Source organism: Misgurnus anguillicaudatus, unplaced genomic scaffold (genome assembly GCF_027580225.2).
Source record: "Misgurnus anguillicaudatus unplaced genomic scaffold, ASM2758022v2 HiC_scaffold_29, whole genome shotgun sequence".
In the NCBI taxonomy this organism is placed as follows: Eukaryota; Metazoa; Chordata; class Actinopteri; order Cypriniformes; family Cobitidae; genus Misgurnus; species Misgurnus anguillicaudatus.
In genome coordinates, this window is record NW_027395279.1 from 5,686,358 (window position 1) to 5,712,078 (window position 25,721).

A 25,721-nucleotide genomic window follows, 5' to 3' on the forward strand; every position below is an offset into this window, starting at 1 on the left:
CTTCTCTATTTAGCTTTTCCGTGACTCTTTGGGTCCTTGCAAATGGTCAAATGAGAAATGCAAATTAACTATGGCCAGGTGGATGTAACAAGCTCGCTGATTGGCTCTGATTGTACGTCATGCGTAGATTGATCTCGGATGAGGACCTGAGAAAGACGGTAACTTAAAATGGAGGAAACGTGGACCAACACTATAAATGCTGTAATTTCTTTGGCTAACTATGTGGAGAGTAACATTAATGATCTAGTGAACTATGATTATGCGTTGACGACATTGCTTAATCTTAGAAGAAACCTGGAAGCATCCAGTCGGCATGTTGAGGACACGGTATGGACTAAGTTTAATGAAGTGGAGCGTTTAATTCGCATTGGTAATGTCTCAGAGTTTCAGCCCAGTATTGACATACCACAAGACCAACTACAAATGCAAATCTCACTTGGCATCCCTCGCAGTGAGATGGCAAAACGTTTTGGTGTGTCTTTGAAAACACTTAATCGCAGGATTACACGATGGGGGTTAAGGTAAGATAGCTGCTATGGATGATGACATACAGACACATTACGATATAAAGTTGTTTTTAATAGCTTTACTTTTTGTGTACACAGACGAGTGGACTTGAACAAAAGTGTTAGTGACGCTGAGTTAGACGTGATCGTGTCTGACATTCATCGCAATTTCCCCAGCGCTGGCTACAAACTGATACTAGGTCACTTGAGGTCAAAGCAACTTTTTGTCAAACGTAAGAACTTGATTTATTTGTACACTGTTATTGAACACTTTAAACAGAATAATACTTTCAACCAAAATACTGGCCTTATGAAAATTGTGGGCAGACATTTGTTTATTATCAAACGGTTAAAGGAATAGTCTACTCATTTTCAATATTAAAATATGTTAGTACCTTAACTAAGAACTGTTGAATCATCCCTCTGTCATCTGTGTGTGTGCACGTAACGTTAAGCACTGGAGCGCGCTGCGACGCTACGATAGCATTTAGCTTAGCCCCATTCATTCAATGGTACCATTTAGAGATAAAGTTAGAAGTGACCAAACACATCAACGTTTTTCCTATTTAAGACGAGTAGTTATACGAGCAAGTTTGGTGGTACAAAATAAAACACAGCGCTTTTCTAAGCGGATTTAAAAGAGTAACTATATTTTATGGCGTAATAGCACTTTTGGGAGTACTTCGACTCGCCTGAAAAGTCTGCTCCCCTTCTCACTCTCATAATGGGAGAGAGAGGGTGTTACTGCGCCGAGTCGAAGTACTCCCAAAAGTGCTATTACGCCATACAATATAGTTACTCTTTTAAATCCGCTTAGAAAAGCGCTATGTTTTATTTTGTACCACCAAACTTGCTCGTATAACTACTCGTCTTAAATAGGAAAAATGTTGATGTGTTTGGTCACTTCTAACTTTATCTCTAAATGGTACCATTGAATGAATGGGGCTAAGCTAAATGCTATCGTAGCGTCGCAGCGCGCTCCAGTGCTTACGTGCACACACACAGATGACAGAGGGATGATTCAACAGTTCTTAGTTAAGGTAATAACATATTTTAATATTGAAAATGAGTAGACTATTCCTTTAAGTTCCGGGGCTCATACTGGTTGAGTCTTGTTTTAGGCTGTTGTAAAAGAGCTTATTGCTTTTATTAAATGTAACAATTCATGTCTTACAAGATCATGTGTTAATTATGCAATTACTCTATTTTAGGGAGCCGTGTACTGGCATCGTTAAGGCGAGTAGACGCTGAAGGAGTTCTGATGCGTAGGCTCTCACTGCGCACCGTTAGACGAAGAGTGTACTCTGTACCAGCTCCCAATAGCCTGTGGCATGTTGACGGGAATCATAAGCTTATAAGGTAGGCCAAATCCGATGCTCTAAACTTCTGTTCACAATTGTCAGATAATGGGGGTTGTTTGGTGGGGGAATTATGTTGATAATGGTCTCACTCAGATCATTATATTTTCTTGGAGAAATTGTCTTACCCCTTTTTGTATTTGTTGTTAAGAGCTGATTAGTAATCCAGTTTACACTTTAACACTAGTAGAATTTGTATGCAGTGGATGCACCGTGAGTTTATGATCTTGTTTTCATTGTGTTTGTGTGTGTTATGGTAGAGAAATTTTGAGTGTTTTATCTTACAGATTAGTATAAATGTTTTATATGGTATGCTTTTAATGGGTTTTTTGGTTAAGGTCTACATGAATTAAGTTTTAAGTTGTCTCTCTGTTGCTTGCATATGAATGTGTTGTTCCACAGCTGGGCCTGGAGGAGATGAGGGTGTCCATGGTAAGGATAGCAAAATGGTTGTATGATGTGTTAGAGAACAAAGACACTGTTTTTACCACCAGTGTGAGGATTTATGTATGTCTTGAAGGGTACAGAGATAAAGCCACAGCATCACCAAGTTGTTATGAGAAGGAGTTAAGGGGCCTAAAGGCAGGAGTCTGCTGAGCATTGGGATAGTACAGAGTGAAAGAAAGGCAGGGCTACTGGACCACTATATAATATACTGAAAAACTCAGAACGGGGTCATTATCATTTTACCAGGTGTACACCCTATGACCAGTATTGTTTCAAGCTGTCGGACACAATTCTTTAATAAAATACTTTGAAGAGAATTTTACATCTCAACCGTCTCTGATTCTCCTGAAAAAATTCACGACAGTGTGTGTCTGTTAGAGCTGCTGTGCAGAGTGGCTTATATACATTCTCTCTTAATATTTGCAGATGGAGAATAGTTGTGCATGGTGGTGTTGATGGGTTTTCACGGCTCATTGTTTACCTGACTGCAGCAACAAACAACAGAGCCCAAACTGTTCTGGAAAGTTTCCTGTCAGCTGTGGAGCAGTATGGCGTCCCCTCAAGAGTCAGATCAGATAAGGGAGGGGAAAACGTTCTGGTGGCACGCTTCATGGTGACTAATTGTGGAATCAACAGGAACAGTCACATTGCAGGAAGAAGTGTACACAATCAAAGGTGATTGATACTCCAATTAAGTATCTGCTTAGTTTTAAAATTTGTATTACCGTCTCATTTTTAACTATTTCTTGTTAGTTACAAGCAATGCATCGACCTAATTTGAACTTAATTCAGCTTTTAAATTACATTATGAATTAGCACAGTTATAGCTTTTATTTGATGTAAACAATTGTGTGAGTTTAGACATTAATAAATTATTTGGACAACTGTAAATGGACCAAATGGCTGTAATAGTGATACTTGTAAATAGTTCCTGGACTAACAACTATTAATAAAATACTGACATTTTATTACTTGTTCTAATGCCCTTTCCCAAAGTAAACAAAGACTTAAGACTATTTAACCTACTACCTATACTGTAGCTTCTAACATTTGTTTTGATTAAATTTTCTAATTTAACACAGTGACTGCATTTATCTATTACATTGCATGTAAATATAAAATAAAATTAACTGTTAATTTTAACTTTTAAAGTGTTGTTATATGTAACAACTGACACTTGATCTTATTTTTTTTTTTTAGGATCGAGCGACTGTGGAGAGATGTTTTTGAAAATGTCCTTGATCTATTCTACAGCACTTTCCTTCGTCTGGAAGCTGAGGGGTGGCTTAATCCAGACAAGGAGACAGACCTCTATGCTTTACATAGATGTTACATGCCACACATCCAGTCACATCTGCAACAATTTCAGAGAGCATGGAACAACCATTCCTTAAGATCTGCAAGAAACCAGTCCCCTCTTCAGCTGTGGTCAAGCAAAGAAAGAGATAGACACACACTACACATTTCTCAGGTATTTAATCAATATGGAACCAGTCTTGCATATAATGTATCTGACTGTTACACCTGATAAACAAAAATAAATTACAGACAGATGATGACAACAGATGGTGGAGAGGCCCACAACGACCTTCAGTTCAAATTCCTGAGCTACACCTTCCCAGAGACCTGTCTGTGGTAGAACTTTCCACACTGCCAAATCCAACTGTACCATTGGCAGAGATGCTACCAGTGTACATTGAGACTGTACGGATTCTTCGAGAAATGCTGGATCATTAAAGAACGGATGAACATTGACTGTATATATAACTGATGTATCAAATAGCAAAGACAATCAATTTAATGTTAAAGGGATAGTTTGCCCAAAAATGAAAATTGTGTTATTTACTTACACTCATGTTGTTACAAAGCTGTACACATTTTTGTTCTGATGGACACAAGGGAAGATATTTTGAGAAATGTTTGTGGAACCTTTTTTCTACTATTGAAGTGAATGGGGTTCACAAATGGTTTGGTTACAAACATTTCACAAAATATCTTCCTTCCTGTTTATCAGAACAAAGAAATGTATACATATTTGAAGGCGAGTAAGTGACACAATTTTCATTTTTGGGTGAACTATCCCTTTAACATTAAATTGATTATCTTTGCTATCAGAGAACCACTGTTTATAAGAGTGGTCTGTTGTAATAACAATAAAACAATAGGGCCTGAGCACTGAGGTGCTAGGACCCTAACAACATGTTTTTGTTTCAAAACTTATTTAAAAGCTTAAATTCAACAAAACTCAGTTCTGATTTAAAAGCTTAATTTTAACATGTTGAATAGTGCACTATAAAACTTCTAAAATGAGCTATAAATAAAGTGCACAATGAACCTGGTACATTTTTAAACTAATCCAAATGTTGGTGCCCAAAGCACAGCATTGCACATTTGTGCTTTAAAAGAATCATAGTCTTTGTGAACCGGTAATTTTAGAACAAGGACACACGTATTTGCTTCAGGAAATATTTTGCCAAGTTCTTCTGGAAAGACTTCAATTGTGGGCTGAGGGAAAAAACCGCAGGGAGGTATCGTGGAAGCCCCAGATGCGAACTCGAGCACATTCTCCAAAGTTAGTGGCGCACATTCTCCTTCTAAAAAAAAAGTCTTCGTTTATTTTAAATACCCAACAATAATGTTTATGTAACTTGAACAAGGTGTTTTATACTTAATGTAGGGCACTTGATAGTTACACATTCCAATAACAGTCTGAACTACATTAAGTTTTCACAATACATCTTAAAGTCATTTTTAAGTGTAGAAAAGTATGTATTGTATTTTAGGGATAAGACTAAACATTTGGCACAAAAGTTCACAGCAGCTGTACAAAGCAAAGAAAAAAAATTCATATTGCATGTAACAAAACAGACTTAAATTATTGTACCTTCAACATCAATTAGCCAGTCTCGCCAGTAGCATACAGTCTGGTTTTCTAGCTCTCTTTTGTGTGTCCCTGATGCTGAAAAGCTGACTTGGAAAAGTGTTGAGAGGTCGCTAGCCTTCAAAGGCCTCACATCCTTCACAAACATGCTATGGAACAGATCTGGGTGTGCTCTCATCTCTTTGAGGAGTCCAAGTGTGGTGAAGCCCTCCACAAACCTGCATAAAAAGGCATTCAAAAAATTCCCAAATTACCATCTACAAATAGGTAATTGACTTTAAGGCCTTAATGATTTGTTTCCACAAAATGTACCGAATGATATATTTGAGCACATAGCAGTAATTAAATTAATGTGTGTGTGTTAAACAAATACTTACTGTTGCAATGCAACATTTAATCTGCCCTCAACAAAGAAATTGACAGCAGATTGCACAAGTGCATCCCTCTGCTTCAGTGTTGTGATGATTCTGCAAGACCCAACAATAGCCAGGCTGTCCTCTGCCTCCTCTATTGCAGCTTTTGCATCTTCAACAGTTCTTGCTTCTTTAATCTAAAAACATTACAATCACTGTTTTAAATGTTGCATGAATTCGTATAAATTATTACTGACAGAGCAAGACTCACTTTTAGTAGTTTTTCTTTGAATGTGACATCACTCACTTCATCCAATGTTGCACGGGCAGTGGGTTTATCACACACCTGATTAAACAACCTCTCCGAGAAGAAATTTGGTGCCACACCTCCATGTATTGCACACACAGATATCATCCGTGCTATCTGTGTGTATAGTTTTCCTTCTAAGGCTGTGAAAAAAATAATCTTTATTTTCATGACAAAACATGCAATGCTTAATGTGCTGAGAAATACGAGGAATCTTCCCAGTAAATATCTACTCCTACGTATAGGACTGTGTTAATGGCATTTTGTTACATTTTTTTAAACAATTTAAAAATCATGTTTTTCGTGATCTCATTTTTAAAACATAAATAATACCTGCAAAATTATAGAGCTCAAAGTTCAATGACAAGCGATTTTATTTAACAGAATTCGCTTTTCAAGGACTACAGAGAACGGCTGGTTTGGAATTCAGCCCTCTACTTCCCAATATAAGTGAATGACGTCAATATAAGAGTTTTTGATTAACCTCTGCCCACAGGACTATGCCAGTTACCAGCTAAACTAAGCTGCTGCTGAATCACACACTAAACCAGCTACACAATCAGAACTCAATACGCATTTCTGAAGGAGGGAATTCATAGAACAAGGAAGACATCAGCCCGTTTTTAGGACAGTGAAAACAAGGGTGTAGAGATTAGGGGTGGTCTATAAATCGCCTGCGATTCTTATGCGCATCTCATCAGTAAAGCCGGTTTCATGATTGGTAGTAAATCACCATCACCTGCTTTCAGATGGAGCGGCATTACTACACAGAGAACACGATTTTGCTGAGCTTCTCTGTGAAATACAGCTCAGTGTAGTAAATGCTGCTCCATCTGAAAGCAAGTGATGGTGATTTACTACCAATCATGAAACCGGCTTTACTGATGAGATACACATGAGAATCGCAGGCGATTTATCACCCACACCTAATAGAGATGAGTAACTGTGTGAAAAATACTGCATTTTTACATACATGAAACATGAACACGTTATATTGTGCACCATAAACACAGTCAAAGCTTCAAAAACACAGGAAAAACAGGACCTTTAAACCACCTTTAGGGTGGTATGTCAATTTTGTATTAGGTTTTCCTTACCTGCAAAAGAACTTTACTGTTCAACAACAATATAATCACATGAAGATAATACACAATGTAGATCAGTGGTGTCAAATCCGTTCCTGGAGATCTACTGTCCTGCAGAGTTCAGCTCCAACCCCAATCAAACACACCTGAACCTGGCAAATCGGGCATTTAGGGCTCCCTAAAAATTAGAGTCAGGTGTGTTGAAGCTGGGTTGGAACTAAAATATGCAGGAGGGTAGATCTCCAGGAACAGGGTTGGTCACCACTGATGTAGAACATACCTTGACTATCGAGAGCCAGTGTCTTATCTGTCTCTGGTCCTTCAAATATGCTGGACTGATGAATGGCTTTCATAAGCAATCTTAAATACTCCCGAGTGGGTCCACCACCATCTACTGAACCTTCGGATATTTGTTCACTGTCAACAAAAATGACATCCAATCTGGCCTCAGGATTAAACTTTCGCCGCTTAAAGGCCTGAACTGTACTCTTTAGTATGTTATGGACGTTGCCAGTGTAGTCCCTGCATATGTTTATGTGATTGCTGGCTGGGCACGAAGTGTGATCAATCTTTTCCCCAAGTCTGTTCAAGATGGTTTTAAGGTCAGTCCTGTACAGTAATGAAAAAAACAAGAGGTAAAATGACTGCTATTTGCAACTGTCAGCAAATCTCATGAAAAGTCCAAGGTTAGCTTTAGTTAATGGAAAATCATATTTCAACAGAGTTTAATGAGGACCAGTTTATTTAACATCAGTTAATACCACCATGTAGAAGTTTTATTTTAAAGGAACAGTATGTAGGATTGTGGCCAAAACTGGTATTGCAATCACAAAACTTGTGGCCAAAACTGGTACTGCAATCACACAACTGGTGGCCAATACACAAAATGACAACATAAACATCAGTTGAGGGCTGCAACTCCACTTTTTAAATGACAATATCCTGGCCAGACCACTGTTGTGAGTGATATAAGTATTTGAAATCAAGGCTTTGAACCGGTTCAAGGAACGAAAACGAAAACCAGAAACTTTTGATGTTTTGCAAGGAACAGAAACGAAACCAGAAACTTTCCAAAAATATATGTTCCGGAACAGAACCGTTAATTGAAAATAATGGTAAATGGTAATACCGTTATTTTTCCGTTCTTTGATAAGATTTCTGTGCAATATGACTCGGTGAAGTTCACTTCCGGTCGTCGTTGACTCATCAGAGAAATGGGAAGCTTGCCACCAGCAAGTAGCCCACTAAAGCCCAAGTCTTTAATGCTCAATCATAAGAGGTAGGCTACCAAGTATCTCAAGATGTTTGTTTTTTTAATACTAATTAGTGGTGTAACAGTTGATCCATGATCCTTACAGATCACTACCCATGGTTCTGCTTGTTTGCGATTCGCGGATTAATACACAAATTTAAATAGGTTGAAAGTTGATTATTTGCATGTATTTCAAAGGCTTGCAAATGTTAACACTTAAGTGATTTTAAACAATTTAACCGCAAAAAGGTGCTAAAGTGGAAAATGTTCTGTACGCACATGCGTTTGAATGTGTCTGGTCTTACTCCAATCATATGGAATTATCCCTATGCCCTTCAAAGATCAGAACTCTTGATGTATAAAATACATTTGGCGAATAAAGCACTGAAGAACACCGTAATTTTCACTTTATGTGGAGCAACTGTTTTTGCCGCATCTTCTTCCCGAAGCGCTGTTTGGAATTTGTCCTCTGTCTGTGTGTGTGCGCATGTTTAAGTGCACTCAACAAATGTAGGCATGTCAGAATAACAGTTATGCCGCTTACATAATGTAGCCTTTTTTAATGTTTGATGACACTTAAGGAAAATTATGTAGACTTATAATTAAAGTTTAATGTCCTAATGATCAGCCTACTTATTTGTATGTCCCACAGCTGACATGGAACGTTATTAACCGGTTCAGGAACTTTATTTTTTTGTTCTAACCGGTTCAGGAATGTCAACTTTAGGGGTGAACCGAAAACCGGAAACGTTAAAATACTGTTTCTGTTGGGAACTAACCAATTGGGAAAAAATTCTGGTTCAAAGCCCTGTTTGAAATGAAAATGATTTCTTAATGTCTGGTGACATATCAGGGCCATATTATGATTAATTAATATACATTTCTTACATACGGTTCCTTTAAATAAGTTTTATTTACACTGTGTGTCAAGACAAAAAACAGGGGATATTATAACGGAGGAATAATCTTTAAAAGATATGTTACTAAAAACATTTGCAAAACAACATACCCTTCATGAAAGAATGAGCTGTCCGTCTCTGGTAAAAAAGTAGGTGATGATGGCAAAGAAAAAGAAGTTGCTGGCATTGGAAAGAACTGGTTGCTGACACTGGGAGATTCAGCTTGATTGTTGGAATCAAGTGCTGGGACAAACTGCAATAAATTAAAAACAAGAGTATTGGCGTACCTAATTTTCCAAAACCGAAAGTTACATTACATTATTCGAGTAAGCGTATGTTGGTATAAAGTTATTTACTCTGGTAGAATTAACTACCATATTGTCCCGAATATAAGACAACTTTTTATTTTGGAAATGCCTTTCAATAAACAATGGCATCTTACATTCTAGCTTTAGACTAGTGTTTCCCAATCCAGTCCTACATGGCACCCTTCCCAGAGTATTTAAAGGTGCTCTAAGCAAATTCACGCGTTTTAGACCATAAATTTTTTTTGTTACATACAGCAAACATCTCCTCACTATCTGCTTGCTGGGTGTCCGCTGATCAAACTGTAAAAAAAACGCGATCTCTGTAGACAGCCCAGGCTCCACAAACTGCAATAAAAACAAAGTGGCCAAACCTACCACCAGAAACGATTATTAAGTGTTCCAGCCAACAAACGACAAGAAGGATTTGGGGGTGGGGGTTGGGCACGTTCATGAAAGCACGGAAGGGGGGGGGGGTTAGCTACGCTCCGTTTGTTTGAAAACAGTTCAAACATCAACAAAAAGTAACTTCACACAGATTCCCTTAGAGCGCCTTTAAGATATCTCCATATATTAAACACCAGATTTAGTTCATCAGCTTGTTAGGGCGCACTCACATTATTCCAACCAAACTGTGGAGCATGTTTGACCCCCAAATCTTGGTTCGTTTGACTAGTGTGATCATCGCGCCCTGGCCAGCTTGCAGAGGTGGGCACAGTGCTTCCCATTCCTGGTCCACGAGGCCCTCCTCCCAGAATGTTTTAGATGTCTCCTTATTTAAAACACCTGATTCAACTTATCAGCCTCCTTCCAAAATGGTAAACATGTCTCCCTAACAAGCTGATTAGTTAAATCAGGTGTGTTAAATAAGAAGGCATCTAAAACTTTCTGGAAGGGGGCCCTCGATGACCAGGATTGGGCAACACTGGGCTAGAGCACGGTTCACTTGGGCTCAGGCGCAGAACGCGCAGTGTGATCACAAATCGCGCCAGCGTTGTTCAAAAGGAGAGATGTCAATTGCACGACCACTCAGCTTTATTTGCCTTTGTAAAAACCTTCTGATGTAAGCAGCAGGGTTACATGAATGTCTAAGCTGCATACGTGACTGATCAATTAAACAATATGGCATGTGAGATGGCAGTGTGTCATCGCGCACCAAACCCCCCAGAATAAAAAAACAAAGACAGACTTTACATCACGATGGGTTCTGTTGTTAAGAGCGCTTTTCTTCAAAACAATCACATCCTAATGACGATAGCGTGCCTGGGCTCGGATCTGTCAAAGTACAGTCACAGTGTGAGTGCGTGCTTTTGGGGGAGTAGGGAGAATCAGGCTCGGTTTGGTATGATATGACTGCGACCTTAGTGTATTAATTAAGGAAACGTTTCAAACATTCTATAAAGAGCCTGAGTAGTGGAATCAGGAGTTTTATATAAAGAAACATCTAAAACTTCTGGGAGAGGGGACCCCAATGACTTGAGTTGGGAACCCCTGCTATAGACAATTAAATATCTATCATACTGTACACCTGCAAAAATGCAGTAAGTGGTGCCAAATACACAAACAAGTTCACCTGGACTGAAGCTTCTTGATAAACTCTGTTTACAATAAGGCAGTCTTCTACTGTTAATAAAATATTATTAGGCAATGTGTTTTTTTCTCAATGAGATCGACAGCCTAGGCTAATTGTTATTAAATCCAGATAAACTGCATGTGATAAATGGAACTATATTCCATTAAAAGGGTTTAATAAATGTTGGGAACCACACTGGTCCCCTTGGACTTATAAAAAGTATTTCAAATGAAAGCATTTTCATAAGAAAAAGACGAGTTGGTATTAAAAAAAGCCTTTTTCCAAAAGGTACACTTTAAAGGGGGGTGGGAGTCATCTTATATTTGGGACAATACGGTACTACATAATTATTAAGGTGAGTCGGGCATAATGTCTAAGAGTACAGTTAACTATTCTCTAAAAATGATAGAAAAAATGACAGTAATAGATGCTTGTTTAGGTATTATGTGAGAACAGCTAATAAAATTACTACCAGCAAGTACTATTGCAAATCACACCCATTACTTATTTGTGTATTGATATTAACTTAAAGAAATACTAATCAATATTACCATTAACATTAGTTTGTTGACTTTTTTCTAGGCTGCAAATCATGGCTCTCACCTCCAAATCATCAATTTGAATCCAGTGGATGTAAAGTGTTCTTGAACCATTGATATTGTTCCCCAAAAGTGTTCCAGTCATGTTGCTTTTAAGAGTTGTTACTGACAGAGCATCTTGAATGTGAAAATATTCTGTAGCATCATCCTCTTCTCCGACAAAATCAAATAATATCTACATAACAAATGTAAAAAGAAATCTATTTAATACTAATTTTTAAAACCTCAAAACACTGCACAGTAATACCGCAATCCATGTAATCACAATCAGAAAGTAGTGGACAAACCTGAATGGATTCAGACAGAACAAATTTTCTTGTTCTTGTAATGCCACTGGGGTACTTAAATCTGAGTGGAACACCATCAGCTGGCTCAGGAACATCAGCCATTCTCAACTGTCTCTCATGTATAGCCTATAAAAATAGAATTGTAATAAAAAATAAAAATAAATGAGAGCTGCTAAATTTACAATTATATGTTGACCTTGCTACCATGATCTCGATTAAGTCTAAAATGTAAAAAAAAAAACGTAAAACATGTCTGTAGCAACTAATGTGATATCTTCAATTGTCTTGTCCAAAGTTCCAACCATATTCAGTTTACTGACAATGTAGACCACACTTCAGAGTCTGAAATACACTTGAGCATTAAAAATATTTTGAGAACATGTACATAATTTACAACAGATCATACCTTTCTACGTCTTTCTTCATTTTCCAAAGAATGCTTCTGCATATTATGCTTTGACAAACATGTAAAACAAAATCAAGACAATTATTTCCATTATCCAGATTATGCAATGAAGTGTATAATCAAACAAAAATAAAAACGTGCTGGTACTAACTTGTTGAAGAGGTGTCATATAAAAAAAAGAAGAAACATAATAATGTCCTCACTTAAACCCACATCAAATTTGTATGACATACCTTTTCTTGATCTGCAAGCAAAGACTCCTGGTACTCTTGATCCTGCTGACAACGTAAGGATCGCCATTCATCTAAGGACTCCTGACAGTAATAAACAGATGGACATTTTATTAATCAGAATTTGAGAAACATTGAGTAATGTGACTCTTGTGTCAGTGGAAGCAAAAGTGTAGTATCACTTTTAGAATTCAAAATATAACTTAATAAAAATTATGTTTCCCAGGAAAAAGCACATGATGTTTTTGTGACAAATTTCATGAGCTAATCCTAATCTGTAAAGTCTAATGCTGTTTACCTGCATTGGCTCGCCTTCTGTTAAATCAATAAACTGTACTATTTCAGAATCTGTGGATGATTGATCTATGTCCACTTCAGCTCGATCAGTAGTGTTGGGAAATTCCTGACCATCTGAAGGATAATTGCTTGTTGATGCTTTACTGATCTCACTTGCGGACCTTGAATGAATATCCAGAGTCAAACATAGGTAATCCATGTAGATTAATAACAGGCACATAGTAAAATAACTTCATTTCTTTCTAAATGTTAAGATTATGAAAGAAACTATGACTAATCATATAATTATCATTCGGCTGACCATCTCAACTGATAAATATATTTAAAATAAAGGGTTAAAAGAAAATACAAGAACAGAAATTATATCTGAATTTTCCCCAAGACAGACTTTGCTTATGCCGACAACATAACGCAAATGAAATGACTGTACACTGATAATAGTACAAGATTTTAAACTGCACATGTGGGGGTCCTGTGCATACCTGCAGCTTTTGACATGATCTTTGAGTTCACAGAAAAAAATATCTTCTTCACAAATCAGACATCTTTCCTTGGGCCCAGACACAACTGACTCTGGTTCCACCTATTGTTCAGATAATACTAGTACTTTAATCACTTTAACAATCATAGCAATACTATAACCAGTACTACTTCGGTGTACAAAATATCAGCAGTGTCATTAGAACTTACAGGAGTTGTATCAATGTCCTTTTGCATTGGACGTATATAGATTATGGCACTCTTGTTGTGGTCCTTGATAGATTTGATGGTATACCCTGTGTTCGGGCAAGGCATCACAGAAAGTTTTTTGCTCCTGGTCATACCAGACAATCTTAAAAGCTCAAAGCCACCACAGCTATTCAGTTTTGGGTAAGCTGTCAAAATGTGACATTTGAATTCCTCTGCACTGTTTTCATCACCTGTAAAATAAAAGAATAAATAAACACTTTTAAATTTTGTTTGATTGTTAAAATTTGAATATTCAGTAATCACTGAGACTATCAACATTACGTCCTTTAACAACATACCGAAAAAAGAAAGGTTTTTCTCCCCAAGGCCAGCTGCATATAGTTTTTCTTTTTCTACTTTTGTTGGTACCATGATTTGATCAATGCTGTCCAAACAAAAGTAGGATCTTGTGTAGCTTGATCGACGTTTTGCAGTTGTACAGTGGCTACCTGAAGTCCTGCCAGCATATGGTGCAAAAATTCTGCAAACTTCAGCTGAAAAACAAAATAATTCTTTACTGATATTCATCTAAATTGATAGCATGGTTCTTAGATCTTTAAAAACTGTGATGGAAAATAGACTTTGGCATTCCACCATGGTAGTCATCTCTCCAAAACATTAATTTAGTTATATCTACAGACATGAAAGACATATAGGGATGGTTTCCCGGACCAGGATTAGCTTAATCCAGGACTAGGTCTTAGTTTAATTAGGAAATATAACTAGTTTTAACCAACAAACCTTACTAAAAACATTACCTGTGTGCATTTTGAGGTAAAACAAAGGGCACTGATGTGTTTTAAGATATGTAAGTGCAAGTTGTTTTCAGTTTGGAGAGCTCTTAAAAGTGTTTAAGTCTAGGACTAGTCTAATCCCTGTCCGGGAAACCGCCCCTTAATCCAACAAAATGTAATACTACTTAACAACGCAATCAATTATCTTCGCTCAGCAACTTGTAAATACAATCACTATAGTTAGGTTGCAATTGATTTGTTGCTGGTAAAATACATTACTTTATTAAACTAATATATATATATATATACACACAATATTTTATCAAACTAATATATATACACATTATGATAGATAGATAGATAGATAGATAGATAGATAGATAGATAGATAGATAGATAGATAGATAGATAGATAGATAGATAGATAGATAGATAGATAGATAGACAGACGGACGGACAGATCGATAGACGGACCGACAGACAGATAGACGGACCGACAGACAGATAGATAGACGGACCGACAGACAGATAGATAGACGGACCGACAGACAGATAGATAGACGGACCGACAGACAGGGGTGTCTCTAAATCCGCCGCTGCACACGTGTGGGCTCGCAATCTAAACGAGTCTTTCAACATGAAATAACAATTAATGTTAGAATTTGCAGGTCGCACATGCGGGAGTTAACGTGCACATGTCCGGCACATGTAAAGCAGTTATTCTCAAACCTGTCATGCAAGACCCGCAATACTGCACATTTTAAACTCATCTTAAACCGCAATTTGAAAACCCCATGCTTGTGTATCGTATGGTGGCTAGCATAAACTTACCATCAACAGGGTGTCTTGACAAGGTGGGTGTTGAAGTTGATGATCCTTGTGCAACACCGTCTGTGGATCGGCGCTCCATTTCACTAGCAATGTCTCTTAAAATTTTTGATATTTCGGTGTTAACGTTAGACATTTTGAGAGAGATCGATTAACGTAACACGACTAACTTAAATCGATCTTTCTGGCGCCAGAATTCAAGGACTACGCTAGCCAATTCCTCTAACCAATCAGCGAGCTTGTTACATCCACCTGGTCATAGCTAATTTGCATTTCTCATTTGACCATTTGCAAGGACCCAAAGAGTCACGGAAAAGCTAAATAGAGAAGCTAAAACGAAAAGCAAATCGAGTAGGGAAAAGAATAAGGAGAACCATCGGGAAAATGAAAACAGAAATGTTAAACGGAAATGCCCTTTTAAATGCCTAATTTAAACCTGTATTTGTAGTTCAATTTATAAATCCAGTTATTTATTTCTCTTTTTAAATCGCTTTTTGAAATACATTTTGAAATTCCATTATTTAATTAAGAATTTGTAAATGCAATTTAAAATGATGAACTTATTGAGTGTTTTATGTTGTTTTTGTAAATTGTTATATTAATTTAAACTATTTATTAATGTATTAATATTTCATTTCTACATTATTTTTATAATCTCACTTTTTATTGCCTAATAAAATGTTACATAATGATTTTTTTTGTAACTTTGTCTATTTATTTATAGATTAATAAATGAATTTTTAAACAAATGTATTAATTGCTATTTTTATTGTCCAGGTAGTTATTAAATATTGAAGTTCTTTATTACATTTTGCATGACTCTTGTGGTCCTCCATACATGTTAAGAGTTTATTAAGATCTTATTAATCTGCTGTATGATGAACTGCACAAAAATATCTTATAAGAAACTGAGCTTAAATTTTTCAATGATTTTCCCTGACACTCTCAACAGATTATTTATTTGAGTTTTCATTTTAAACATTAAACTCCCAAACCAGACAATAATTTTATATCACAAAATAAATTCTATTGTAGCTTTATAAAATATATACAACATTACTGCTCTCTATAAATAATTGTAATCTTCTTTAAATGTCTAGACGCTAATGAACTCTTGTATACAAACACTTAACACATGTTTATGCCACTGAAGCTCACTGTCGATGTGGACCTCCAAATATTTATAGGAAGCAACCTGATTAATGTCTTGACTGTAAACAACAACAGAGCTCCTGTCTTCCACTGATCTGAGGTCTGTGATCACCTCCTCAGTTTTATTAGCAGTAAACTGAAAGTATTCTTATCACAACAGCCAACAAATCTTTCCATTGCAGTTTTATAGACATTAATTTAATGACTATAGTTGAGTTTTCACAGACAAGATCACACATGTTGAAGAAACAACCACTTCAATATTTATTTTGATCTTATGGTCATTAAACTAATGAATGACATAACTGTGATTGTTATTCATGTGTTTGATTTGTTATACAGCTCAGCATCACATGTATGCAAAAAACTTGTTAATTTCTCTTAGGGGACAAAAAACGACCATCAACATTCATCATCACATGTTTCTGAAAATGACACAAACATGTGTATAAAATTTCAAGTTACACAAATAACTTGAAGGGATTTATATTTTTAGATCAAATCTCATTAGAGATCACAGATGATGAGTGGTGCAGAGTTTATAGACCAGACATAAAAAGCAGGATATATTTTCTCATTAAAAGATTGATCACTAAAGGTGTAGATATGACGCATAGACTCCACATCATAAAAATAGACTCGACCCTCCTCATAATCCACAAACACCCCGACTCTCTGAGGCTTCACACTCAAGGAGAGAGTAACAGATGAAGTACCCTCACTAGCCCGATACCCTCCATCTCTCAAACCAGACATCCAGTATCCACTCTCAGGATTCATCCAGATCACCCCCTTCCTCTCAGCAGATTCTCTGGCCACACCCACAAACCAACTACTTAATCCCTTCACCTGCACCTCATAGTAAAAACACCCTGAGGTGAATCCTTCATTTCCAAGAACACATGTACGTATACTAAACTTGTTATTTGACTTTTGATCTCCATCCTTTACTGTTCTTGATTGTTGTTCATATCTCACTTGTTTCGCATCATCAGACACAATGAGATCTGGATGAGCTGAATCAGGATTCAGAGTCACATTCACTGTTAAAATATTGAGATTTCTGCTTTACAGATGAATGTTGTAATAATGATGATAATAATATTATTAGTTTGTGTCTTTCTTTAACACAACATCACTTTACAGAGAAATAAACAAACATAAACACACTGCATAGAGAAAATTAACTGAAACAAAACAAAACAAGACAAACCTGAAAAATATATAACAACATATGAAAAATATAAAGAGGATAACAAACAAATTCATTGTGTCAATAAAAGCACATACAGTCTCATCTAACAGCTGTAGATCTATAACACTTTAATGATGTCATCAAACTTTAACTTACCTGAATATCTCCTTAACAGCGATTTAACTAAAAACAAACAGACAGTAAAGAGGTCATCAGAGATCAAAACACAATTATACTTAAGATTGAGAATGAGATCAAAACATTTAATGAAATGCAAGTTTGTCTAATAATGAGTAATTTAATAAAGACATTGAATATAAACTCACAATCTTTTACAGTCCCGTTCTCTATCAATGAAAGTCTCTCACGTACTAAAGAGTTCATGTGGTAAAGAGAAAACAGATTAAGTAAAATAACACAACATATTAAAATTAATTTAAAAACAAACATAAACATTTAAATATTTGGTCATGTTTTAATGAATGATTTTATTTTTGTTATATTGTTTATTAGAATTTGATCTGATCATCTAAACTTAAATCACAAAACAGACACATAGATGTTTGTGTGTAAACATTTACAGTGCAGGTGTATAAAGTTTGTGAACTCTTGATCATAATAAGTGAGTTTCTCTCTTTTATCAGCAGTAACATTCACTGAGTGTTTCATGTATTGAGTGATTATTTCAGCTTCAGATCAACACAAGAGTCAATAATATATTTCTCCACTGATCCTCTTTACATATTAAACTCTTTATGTTCATCAATATTACTGAGATGTATTTTTATTTGAGATGATGTTAAAGTATCTCAGTCAGGTTGAGATCAGGACTCATGGGTCACTACAGAAACTGTTTTATCTTCTTCTGTTAATCTTAAAGTACAGATGACCGCACAACTCCTGATAAATGTTTACTGTAAATGACAACACACAGTCCAGGACTTAAAGGCGGAGTCCACGATGTTTGAAAAACGCGTTGGAAAAGGAGACGGGCCGACTACCAAAACACACTTATAGCCAATCAAATCAAATCAAATGCCGGGTTACGTATGTGTGGGGCGGGTGTATCAACAGAAGGTCCAGATTCTATTGGGGTAGGGGAGTGTTTGTTTAGGTGATTTCAAATATCAACATTGGCTTTCAAACATCATGAACTCCGCCTTTAAGACAGCAAACAGCTTTAAATCATGATGTTTGTCTTATTGTGAACTGTGAACATCAAGACTGTTAGAAATACTCTTTATAACTTTATATAATTCATACAATTACAATACAGCGTGAAGTTCACACTGGACAGTGATTCTTGTCTTCAGTCTTGTGTCATTGATTAAACTTCATGTTAAGTGTAATTCACACACATTTATTACTCTACACTGTAAATATGTTTAACACAGTTTTTAAATATAGACATAAAACACAATGAAACATCAATGTTATTATATCATGTGAGGATTTCAGACAAAGAACGAACCCAGATGCAGACAGACTAAAATGAAATGATTTATTGAACAAACAGGGAAAACAAAACCCACGAGGGGGTAAAACAAGACAGGGTAAACGCTACACTAAACTAACATTAAACTAAACATGAACCAACATCAAACTACATATAACAGACTAGACTAAATAACTTCAAAACTCACGGAAACCAGACTCAGGAACACGACAGGGAATGTAACAATACGAACGTGCACTGGACAACAAACACAAGGACTCTTAAATAGGGAGAAAGTAAATTACATACACCTGGAAATCATTACAAGTAAGGGATCGGGGAAAAAGTGACGAGACCCGGGAAATGCGTGGTCAGAATAAACCAATACTAAAACCACACATTTCCCACATAAAACATGGTACTACCAGGACCCCGAACACAAAGACTAGATGTAATAAAACAGATGATTTCAGACGGATCCTGACAGTAGCCCCCCCTTAAAGAGCGGCTACCAGACGCTCCTCAAGGGGAACACTAAACACGGGACAAAACAGACTGCATACAAGACATGACCCAGGAGAACATTACAAATACTAACAAGGGCAAACAGGAAATGACAATAACAGGATTGGGATGGGACAATAAAAATAACAAACAAGGGAGGGGGGGGTGGGGGAACACAAAAGTTCAAAGGGGGTGGTCCAGGGTGGGAGGGTGGGAAATGAGTCCGGGTAAACTTTGTGTGAGTCCTAGGATTTCTGGATGAAACAGAGGGAGTCCGGGGAGGTCTTGCGAAAAAGCTAGGAGGAGTATGGCAGGAAAAGGCAGGGGAAACAGGATCATAGGGCTGCGCCCACGGATGGGGTTGCGCTGACTGCGCCCACGGATGGGGTTGCGCTGACTGCGCATATGGCTGGATTTGCGCTGGCGATGAACACGGCTGGGGTTGCGCTGGCGTCTGCGTCCACGCCTCTGTGCGCTCTGGCGGCTGCGTCCACGCCTCTGTGCGCTCTGGCGGCTGCGTCGACGCCTCTGTGCGCTCTGGCGGCTGCGTCGACGCCTCTGTGCGCTCTGGCGGCTGCGTCGACGCCTCTGTGCGCTCTGGCGGCTGCGTCGACGCCTCTGTGCGCTCTGGCGGCTGCGTCGACGCCTCTGTGCGCTCTGGCGGCTGCGTCGACGCCTCTGTGCGCTCTGGCGGCTGCGTCGACGCCTCTGTGCGCTCTGGCGGCTGCGTCGACGCCTCTGTGCGCTCTGGCGGCTGCGTCGACGCCTCTGTGCGCTCTGGCGGCTGCGTCGACGCCTCTGGGCGCTCTGGCGGCTGCGTCGACGCCTCTGGGCGCTCTGGCGGCTGCGTCGACGCCTCTGGGCGCTCTGGCGGCTGCGTCGACGCCTCTGGGCGCTCTGGCGGCTGCGTCGACGCCTCTGGGCGCTCTGGCGGCTGCGTCGACGGCCCTGGGCGCTCTGGCGGCTGCGTCGACGGCCCTGGGCGCTCTGGCGGCTGCGTCGACGGCCCTGGGCGCTCTGGCGGCTGCGTCGACGGCCCTGGGCGCTCTGGCGGCTGCGTCGACGGCCCTGGGCGCTCTGGCGGCTGCGTCGACGGCCCTGGGCGCTCTGGCGGCTGCGTCGACGGCCCTGGGGGCTCTGGCGGCTGCGTCGACGGCCCTCGGCGCTCTGGCGTCTGCGGCTCTCGGCGCTCTGGCGTCTGCGGCTCTCGGCGCTCTGGCGTCTGCGGCTCTCTGGCGTCTGCGTCGACGGCTCTCGGCGCTCTGGCGTCTGCATCGACGGCTCTCGGCGCTCCGGCGGCTGAGCAATCTCCCCCTTCCTCCTGTTCTTCCTTCGAGGTCGCGGAGCAGAAAGTGGATGAGGTGGAGCTCTCAAGTCAGAGGAGGACCCCCCAGAGATCCTCCTCTCACGCTTCCCTCGAAGGGACAGAGGTGGGGAGTGGCTTTCTGGAGCCGGAGGAGAGAGTTCTGGATCGCCTAACCCCCACATTCCTACGGTTCGTCCCTCTTGGATGGCCTGAAGCGGACGGGATTCGGCGGTTCGGGTCGGGTTCCGCCTAGAGTTAGCCTCGGGTCCAAACACGAGTGGATCAGTCCAGAAAGGACCCGGTTCACACTCCAGGCGATAACACCAACCCCTCCGTGCAAGACGGGTGTTCATGTCTGCTGGGTTCTAATGTGGCACGTTCGTAATGTGAGGATTTCAGACAAAGAACGAACCCAGATGCAGACAGACTAAAATGAAATGATTTATTGAACAAACAGGGAAAACAAAACCCACGAGGGGGTAAAACAAGACAGGGTAAACGCTACACTAACATTAAACTAAACATGAACCAACATCAAACTACATATAACAGACTAGACTAAATAACTTCAAAACTCACGGAAACCAGACTCAGGAACACGACAGGGAATGTAACAATACGAACGTGCACTGGACAACAAACACAAGGACTCTTAAATAGGGAGAAAGTAAATTACATACACCTGGAAATCATTACAAGTAAGGGATCGGGGAAAAAGTGACGAGACCCGGGAAATGTGTGGTCAGAATAAACCAATACTAAAACCACACATTTCCCACATAAAACATGGTACTGCCAGGACCCCGAACACAAAGACTAGATGTAATAAAACAGATGATTTCAGACGGATCCTGACAGTAGCCCCCCCCTTAAGGAGCGTGTGCACAGCCAGTGCATCCCCAGCCGGGTTTTGTCCATCCCAGGACTTATACTAAGTTCACCCGGACTCCTTCTACACCCTCCCACCCTGGACCACCCCCAATGAACTCTTGTGTTCTCCCACCCCCCCTCCCTTGTTTGTTATTTTTATTGTCCCATCCCTATCCTTGTGTTATTATTGCCTGTTTGCCCCTGTTAATGTTTGTTATGTTCTCGTGGTTCCTTTCTTGTATGTAGTCTGTTTTGTCCCGTGTTTAGTGTTCCCCTTGAGGAGCGTCTGGTAGCCGCTCCTTAAGGGGGGGCTACTGTCAGGACCCGTCTGAAATCATGTGTTTTATTACATCTAGTCTTTGTGTTCGGGGTCCTGGCAGTACCATGTTTTATGTGGGAGATGTGTGGTTTTAGTATTGGTTTATTCTGACCACGCATTTCCCGGGTCTCGTCACTTTTTCCCCGATCCCTTACTTGATTATTTACCAGGTGTATGTGATTTACTTTGTCCCTATTTAATGTCCTTGTGTTTGCTGTTCTGTGCACGTTCGTCTTGTCACATTTCCTGTTGGTTGCTTGTGAGTATTCAGTGAAGTCATACAAAATTTTTTTATAAAGATAATTTTCTGGTTTGAATTTGATTTGTCCACTTGACACTGTGATGTCTTTACATGATAATGTATGCAGTTCAGTTTACAGCACACAGCACAGATCATAAAACTGTCTGATAAATATAAACTCTTGATTTTTAAGCACTACATGAGAAGTGAAATCTTAAATTACTGTGTGTTCAGTTGAATCTAAACCTGAAAAACTTCACACTGAACTCCACTAACTGATGAGATATTTAATGCTGACAAAAACAAAATTTCTTTATATCTAACTTACCTTAGGTCACACTATATACAGTACATACATTATAATAAATATAACAAACATGAATGTTACCTCTGTGTCTATAGATGAACACAGCGATCAATATTACACCGACCACACCGAGCACAGATACAACAGAAATCAAGATCACTGATGACCTCAAAGAGTTAAACATTTTACCTGTAAAACAAAACTCTCTTTATCTAATATCATTGATTATATTCACTTGAATTATGAATATATTCATGTATTACTGCATCAAATCAGCATAAGACAAAATAAACAACATAACCAGAATCAGTGTGTGTGTGTGTGTGTGTGTGTGTGTGTGTGTGTGTGTGTGTGTGTGTGTGTGTGTGTGTGTGTGTACCTGGTAATTATCACGTTGTGGGGACCAATTGTCCCCACAAAGATAGGAATACCAGTATTTTTGTGACCTTGTGGGGACATTTTGAAGGGTTTCTGTGATGGTTGGGGTTAGGGAATGGGGTAGGTTAGGGGAATAGAATATACAGTTTGTACAGAATAAAATGCATTACGTCTATGGAATGTCCCCACAAAACATGGAAACCAGAATGTGTGTGTGTGTGTGTGTGTGTGTGTGTGTGTGTGTGTGTGTGTGTGTGTGTGTGTGTGTGTGTGCGTGTGCGTGTGCGTGTGCGTGTGCGTGTGCGTGTGCGTGTGCGTGTGCGTGTGCGTGTGCGTGTGTGTGTGTGTGTGTGTACCTGGTAATTATCACGTTGTGGGGACCAATTGTCCCCATAAAGATAGGAATACCAGTATTTTTGTGACCTTGTGGGGACATTTTGATGTCCCCATGAGGAAACAAGCTTATAAATCAAACAAAATGATGTTTCTTGAAAATGTGAAGTAGCAGAAAGGTTTTTGTGATGGTTGGGGTTAGGGAATGGGGTAGGTGAGGGGAATAGAATATACAGTTTGTGTGGTATAAAATGCATTACGTCTATGGAATGTCCCCACAAAACATGGAAACCAGAATGTGTGTGTGTGTGTGTGTGTGTACTTACTTGATGTAATAATCTCAGTCTCCATCATGTGATGTCTCAGTTTGACTCTACAGTGATATTTACTGTCTTTGTTATATACAGTGATCATGTGTTTCACTCTGAATCCATCTGTCTCTCTCTGTTTGTCTGTATTTTCAGATGTCAAAGTGACTCCTTCACTGTCCAGCCACACAAGTTCAGGTTCAGGGTTCCAACCTTTAGATTCACACTGAAGATGAAGTCCACCAGAAACATCAAATCCATCTACAGTGATGAGTGGAGGACTTCCTACAGCTACACACAACAAAAACATGAAGAACATTAATTTAGTGATTTTTATTCTGCCTATGAGCTTGTTTTCATTCTGGCTTATAATATAACATATGATGTTACATATGACTCTTGAACGCGTGGTGCTCAACCAGCTCTCCTCTTTCTTCACACAAAATAACCTCCTGGATAGCAATCAGTCTGGTTTCAAAAGCGGTCACTCCACTGAGACTGTGCTGCTCTCAGTCATTGAAGCCCTAAGGCAGGCAAGGGCAGCCTCCAAATCATCTGTGCTGATCTTACTGGATCTATCCGCCGCTTTTGACACGGTCAATCACCGCATCCTCCTGTCAACCCGCATGTCTATGGGTGTCTCTGACACATCGCTTCTATGGTTCAAGTCGTACCTCTCAGGTAGGTAATTTTGGGTATCCTGGAGAGGTGATGTCTCCGAACGCCAACGTCTCAATACCGGGGTGCGTCAAGGCTCTGTGGTTAGACCACTGCTCTTTTCAAAATACATGACATCCCTGGTCTCTGTCATTCGAAAACACAGCTTTTCCTACCACTGCTATGTGGACGACACTCAACTCCACTTGTCGTTCCACCCTGATGATCCCACGGTTTCTGCATGCATCTCAGCATGCCTGAGGGACATCTTACTCTGGATGAAGGATCACCATCTCCAGCTTAACCTTGCGAAGACAGAACTGCTTGTCATATTATTTGAACCAAAGATTCAGCACAACCTTTCCATTCAGCTAGGTTCCTCTACCATCACACCTTCCAGGACAGCCAAAAACCTGTGAGTGGTCATTGATGATCGACTTAGCTTCAAAGAGCATGTTGCCAGCACCGCTCGCTCTTGTAGATTCATCCTCTACAATATTAAGATAATTAGACCTTTCCTAAATGAGCACGCTACACAGGTCCTGGTCCAAGCTCTTGTCCTGTCCAGGCTGGACTACTGCAACACACTACTGGCAGGGCTTCCAGCCTGCACGACCAAACCCCTACAGATGATTCAGAACGCAGCAGCAAGAGTGGTCTTCAATGAGCCAAAGAGGGCTCACATCACTGGCTTCCTATAGCAGCTCGCATCAAATTTAAGGCTCTGCTCCTGGCCTTTAACCCCCTGGGGTCCAAAAACGCGGGGCCGCGTTTTGACGCATTTTTTCCTGTTTCCTGTGACATCCACTTAAAATACTCCGTCATTCATAATCATACACATACATGTAATACATCATTCGAAACTGTGAAGTCTCTACTTTAATGTGAGTGCCTTCATAATAACAACAAAACTGTGTGCTTTTGGCAAATAAAGAAAATAAACAGGGAGTGCATTTCGACATCTCTGTCTCCTTGACCATTTTCCTCAAACACGTTTCAAACATGAACTGATAACTCCGCCAATATTTGTCACACGAACATGATACATATGTCTAAAGAAAGCCTGAAATGTCTACTTTTACATGATGTAATTAAAATCTGAAGAACTCATTGTCTGTTTGTGTAATCGACATGTAAGTAAAGAGAGGTACAGTTTTTCTGGCTTTCTTAGCGCTAATGTAATCCCACCTTCCCTTGTGCGCGCCATTCATATGGAAATTACCTGATGCGGGCTATGCAAACAAGATCAACGCCCACAAACAATGCTTTAAGAAGCAGCGAGTTTTGACAGTTTCATCCACTTATCAACGCGTTCGGAAGATGACACGCTTTACAGGTGAGGAAGCTCTATGCTCCTGGACAGCGAGGAAGAAGAGTTCACTGTTTCTTCAGATGAAGAGCAGGACTCCGACGATGAACGTTTGTATTTTGAAGAGCGACTTGATCCAGCTGAGGATATAATTTCTGAAGAGTAAGTTTTACCTACATTTGTTGAAATGTTGTGTAACTTTTATATACTGTATACTGACTGTTTGCAAGCAGATATTCATAATGACTTTATAAAAAACGTCTCGTAATTGGCAATTTGTATTAACATTAAAATTATAGTTCTTACATTAAACCGTATGCTGATAAGTGTA

General features: G+C 39.4%; 3 protein-coding genes across 5 annotated transcripts; 1 reads left to right on the forward strand and 2 right to left on the reverse strand.

The window, feature by feature from the left end:
• Positions 1 to 1,724: 1,724 nt before the first annotated feature.
• LOC129414593 (uncharacterized) lies at positions 1,725 to 4,511 on the forward strand. 2 transcript variants are annotated; one of them, XM_073865070.1, is made up of 4 exons: positions 1,725 to 1,865; positions 2,738 to 2,986; positions 3,512 to 3,782; positions 3,860 to 4,511. In XM_073865070.1, the coding sequence occupies exons 1-4, from the start codon at positions 1,768 to 1,770 to the stop codon at positions 4,046 to 4,048; spliced, it is 807 nt and encodes a 268-aa protein (XP_073721171.1). In that variant the 5' UTR covers positions 1,725 to 1,767; the 3' UTR covers positions 4,049 to 4,511. The 2 variants fall into 2 exon arrangements, with proteins under 2 accessions (XP_073721171.1, XP_073721172.1); XM_073865071.1 differs by having other exon boundaries at positions 3,566 to 3,782.
• LOC129419609 (G2/M phase-specific E3 ubiquitin-protein ligase-like) lies at positions 3,771 to 8,307 on the reverse strand. The gene is made up of 6 exons (XM_073864966.1): positions 8,294 to 8,307; positions 7,218 to 7,546; positions 5,817 to 5,995; positions 5,570 to 5,742; positions 5,196 to 5,410; positions 3,771 to 4,905 (listed from the first exon to the last, which is right to left on the reverse strand). The coding sequence occupies exons 1-6, from the start codon at positions 8,305 to 8,307 to the stop codon at positions 4,658 to 4,660; spliced, it is 1,158 nt and encodes a 385-aa protein (XP_073721067.1). The 3' UTR covers positions 3,771 to 4,657.
• Positions 8,308 to 8,910: 603 nt separating this feature from the next.
• LOC141362820 (uncharacterized) lies at positions 8,911 to 13,736 on the reverse strand. 2 transcript variants are annotated; one of them, XM_073865068.1, is made up of 8 exons: positions 13,476 to 13,736; positions 13,268 to 13,368; positions 12,787 to 12,946; positions 12,492 to 12,572; positions 12,259 to 12,306; positions 11,853 to 11,978; positions 11,570 to 11,740; positions 8,912 to 9,341 (listed from the first exon to the last, which is right to left on the reverse strand). In XM_073865068.1, exons 1-8 carry the CDS (start codon positions 13,605 to 13,607, stop codon positions 9,138 to 9,140), a joined length of 1,023 nt encoding a protein of 340 aa, XP_073721169.1. In that variant the 5' UTR covers positions 13,608 to 13,736; the 3' UTR covers positions 8,912 to 9,137. The 2 variants fall into 2 exon arrangements, with proteins under 2 accessions (XP_073721170.1, XP_073721169.1); XM_073865069.1 differs by lacking the exon at positions 11,570 to 11,740 and having other exon boundaries at positions 8,911 to 9,341.
• Positions 13,737 to 25,721: the final 11,985 nt, after the last annotated feature.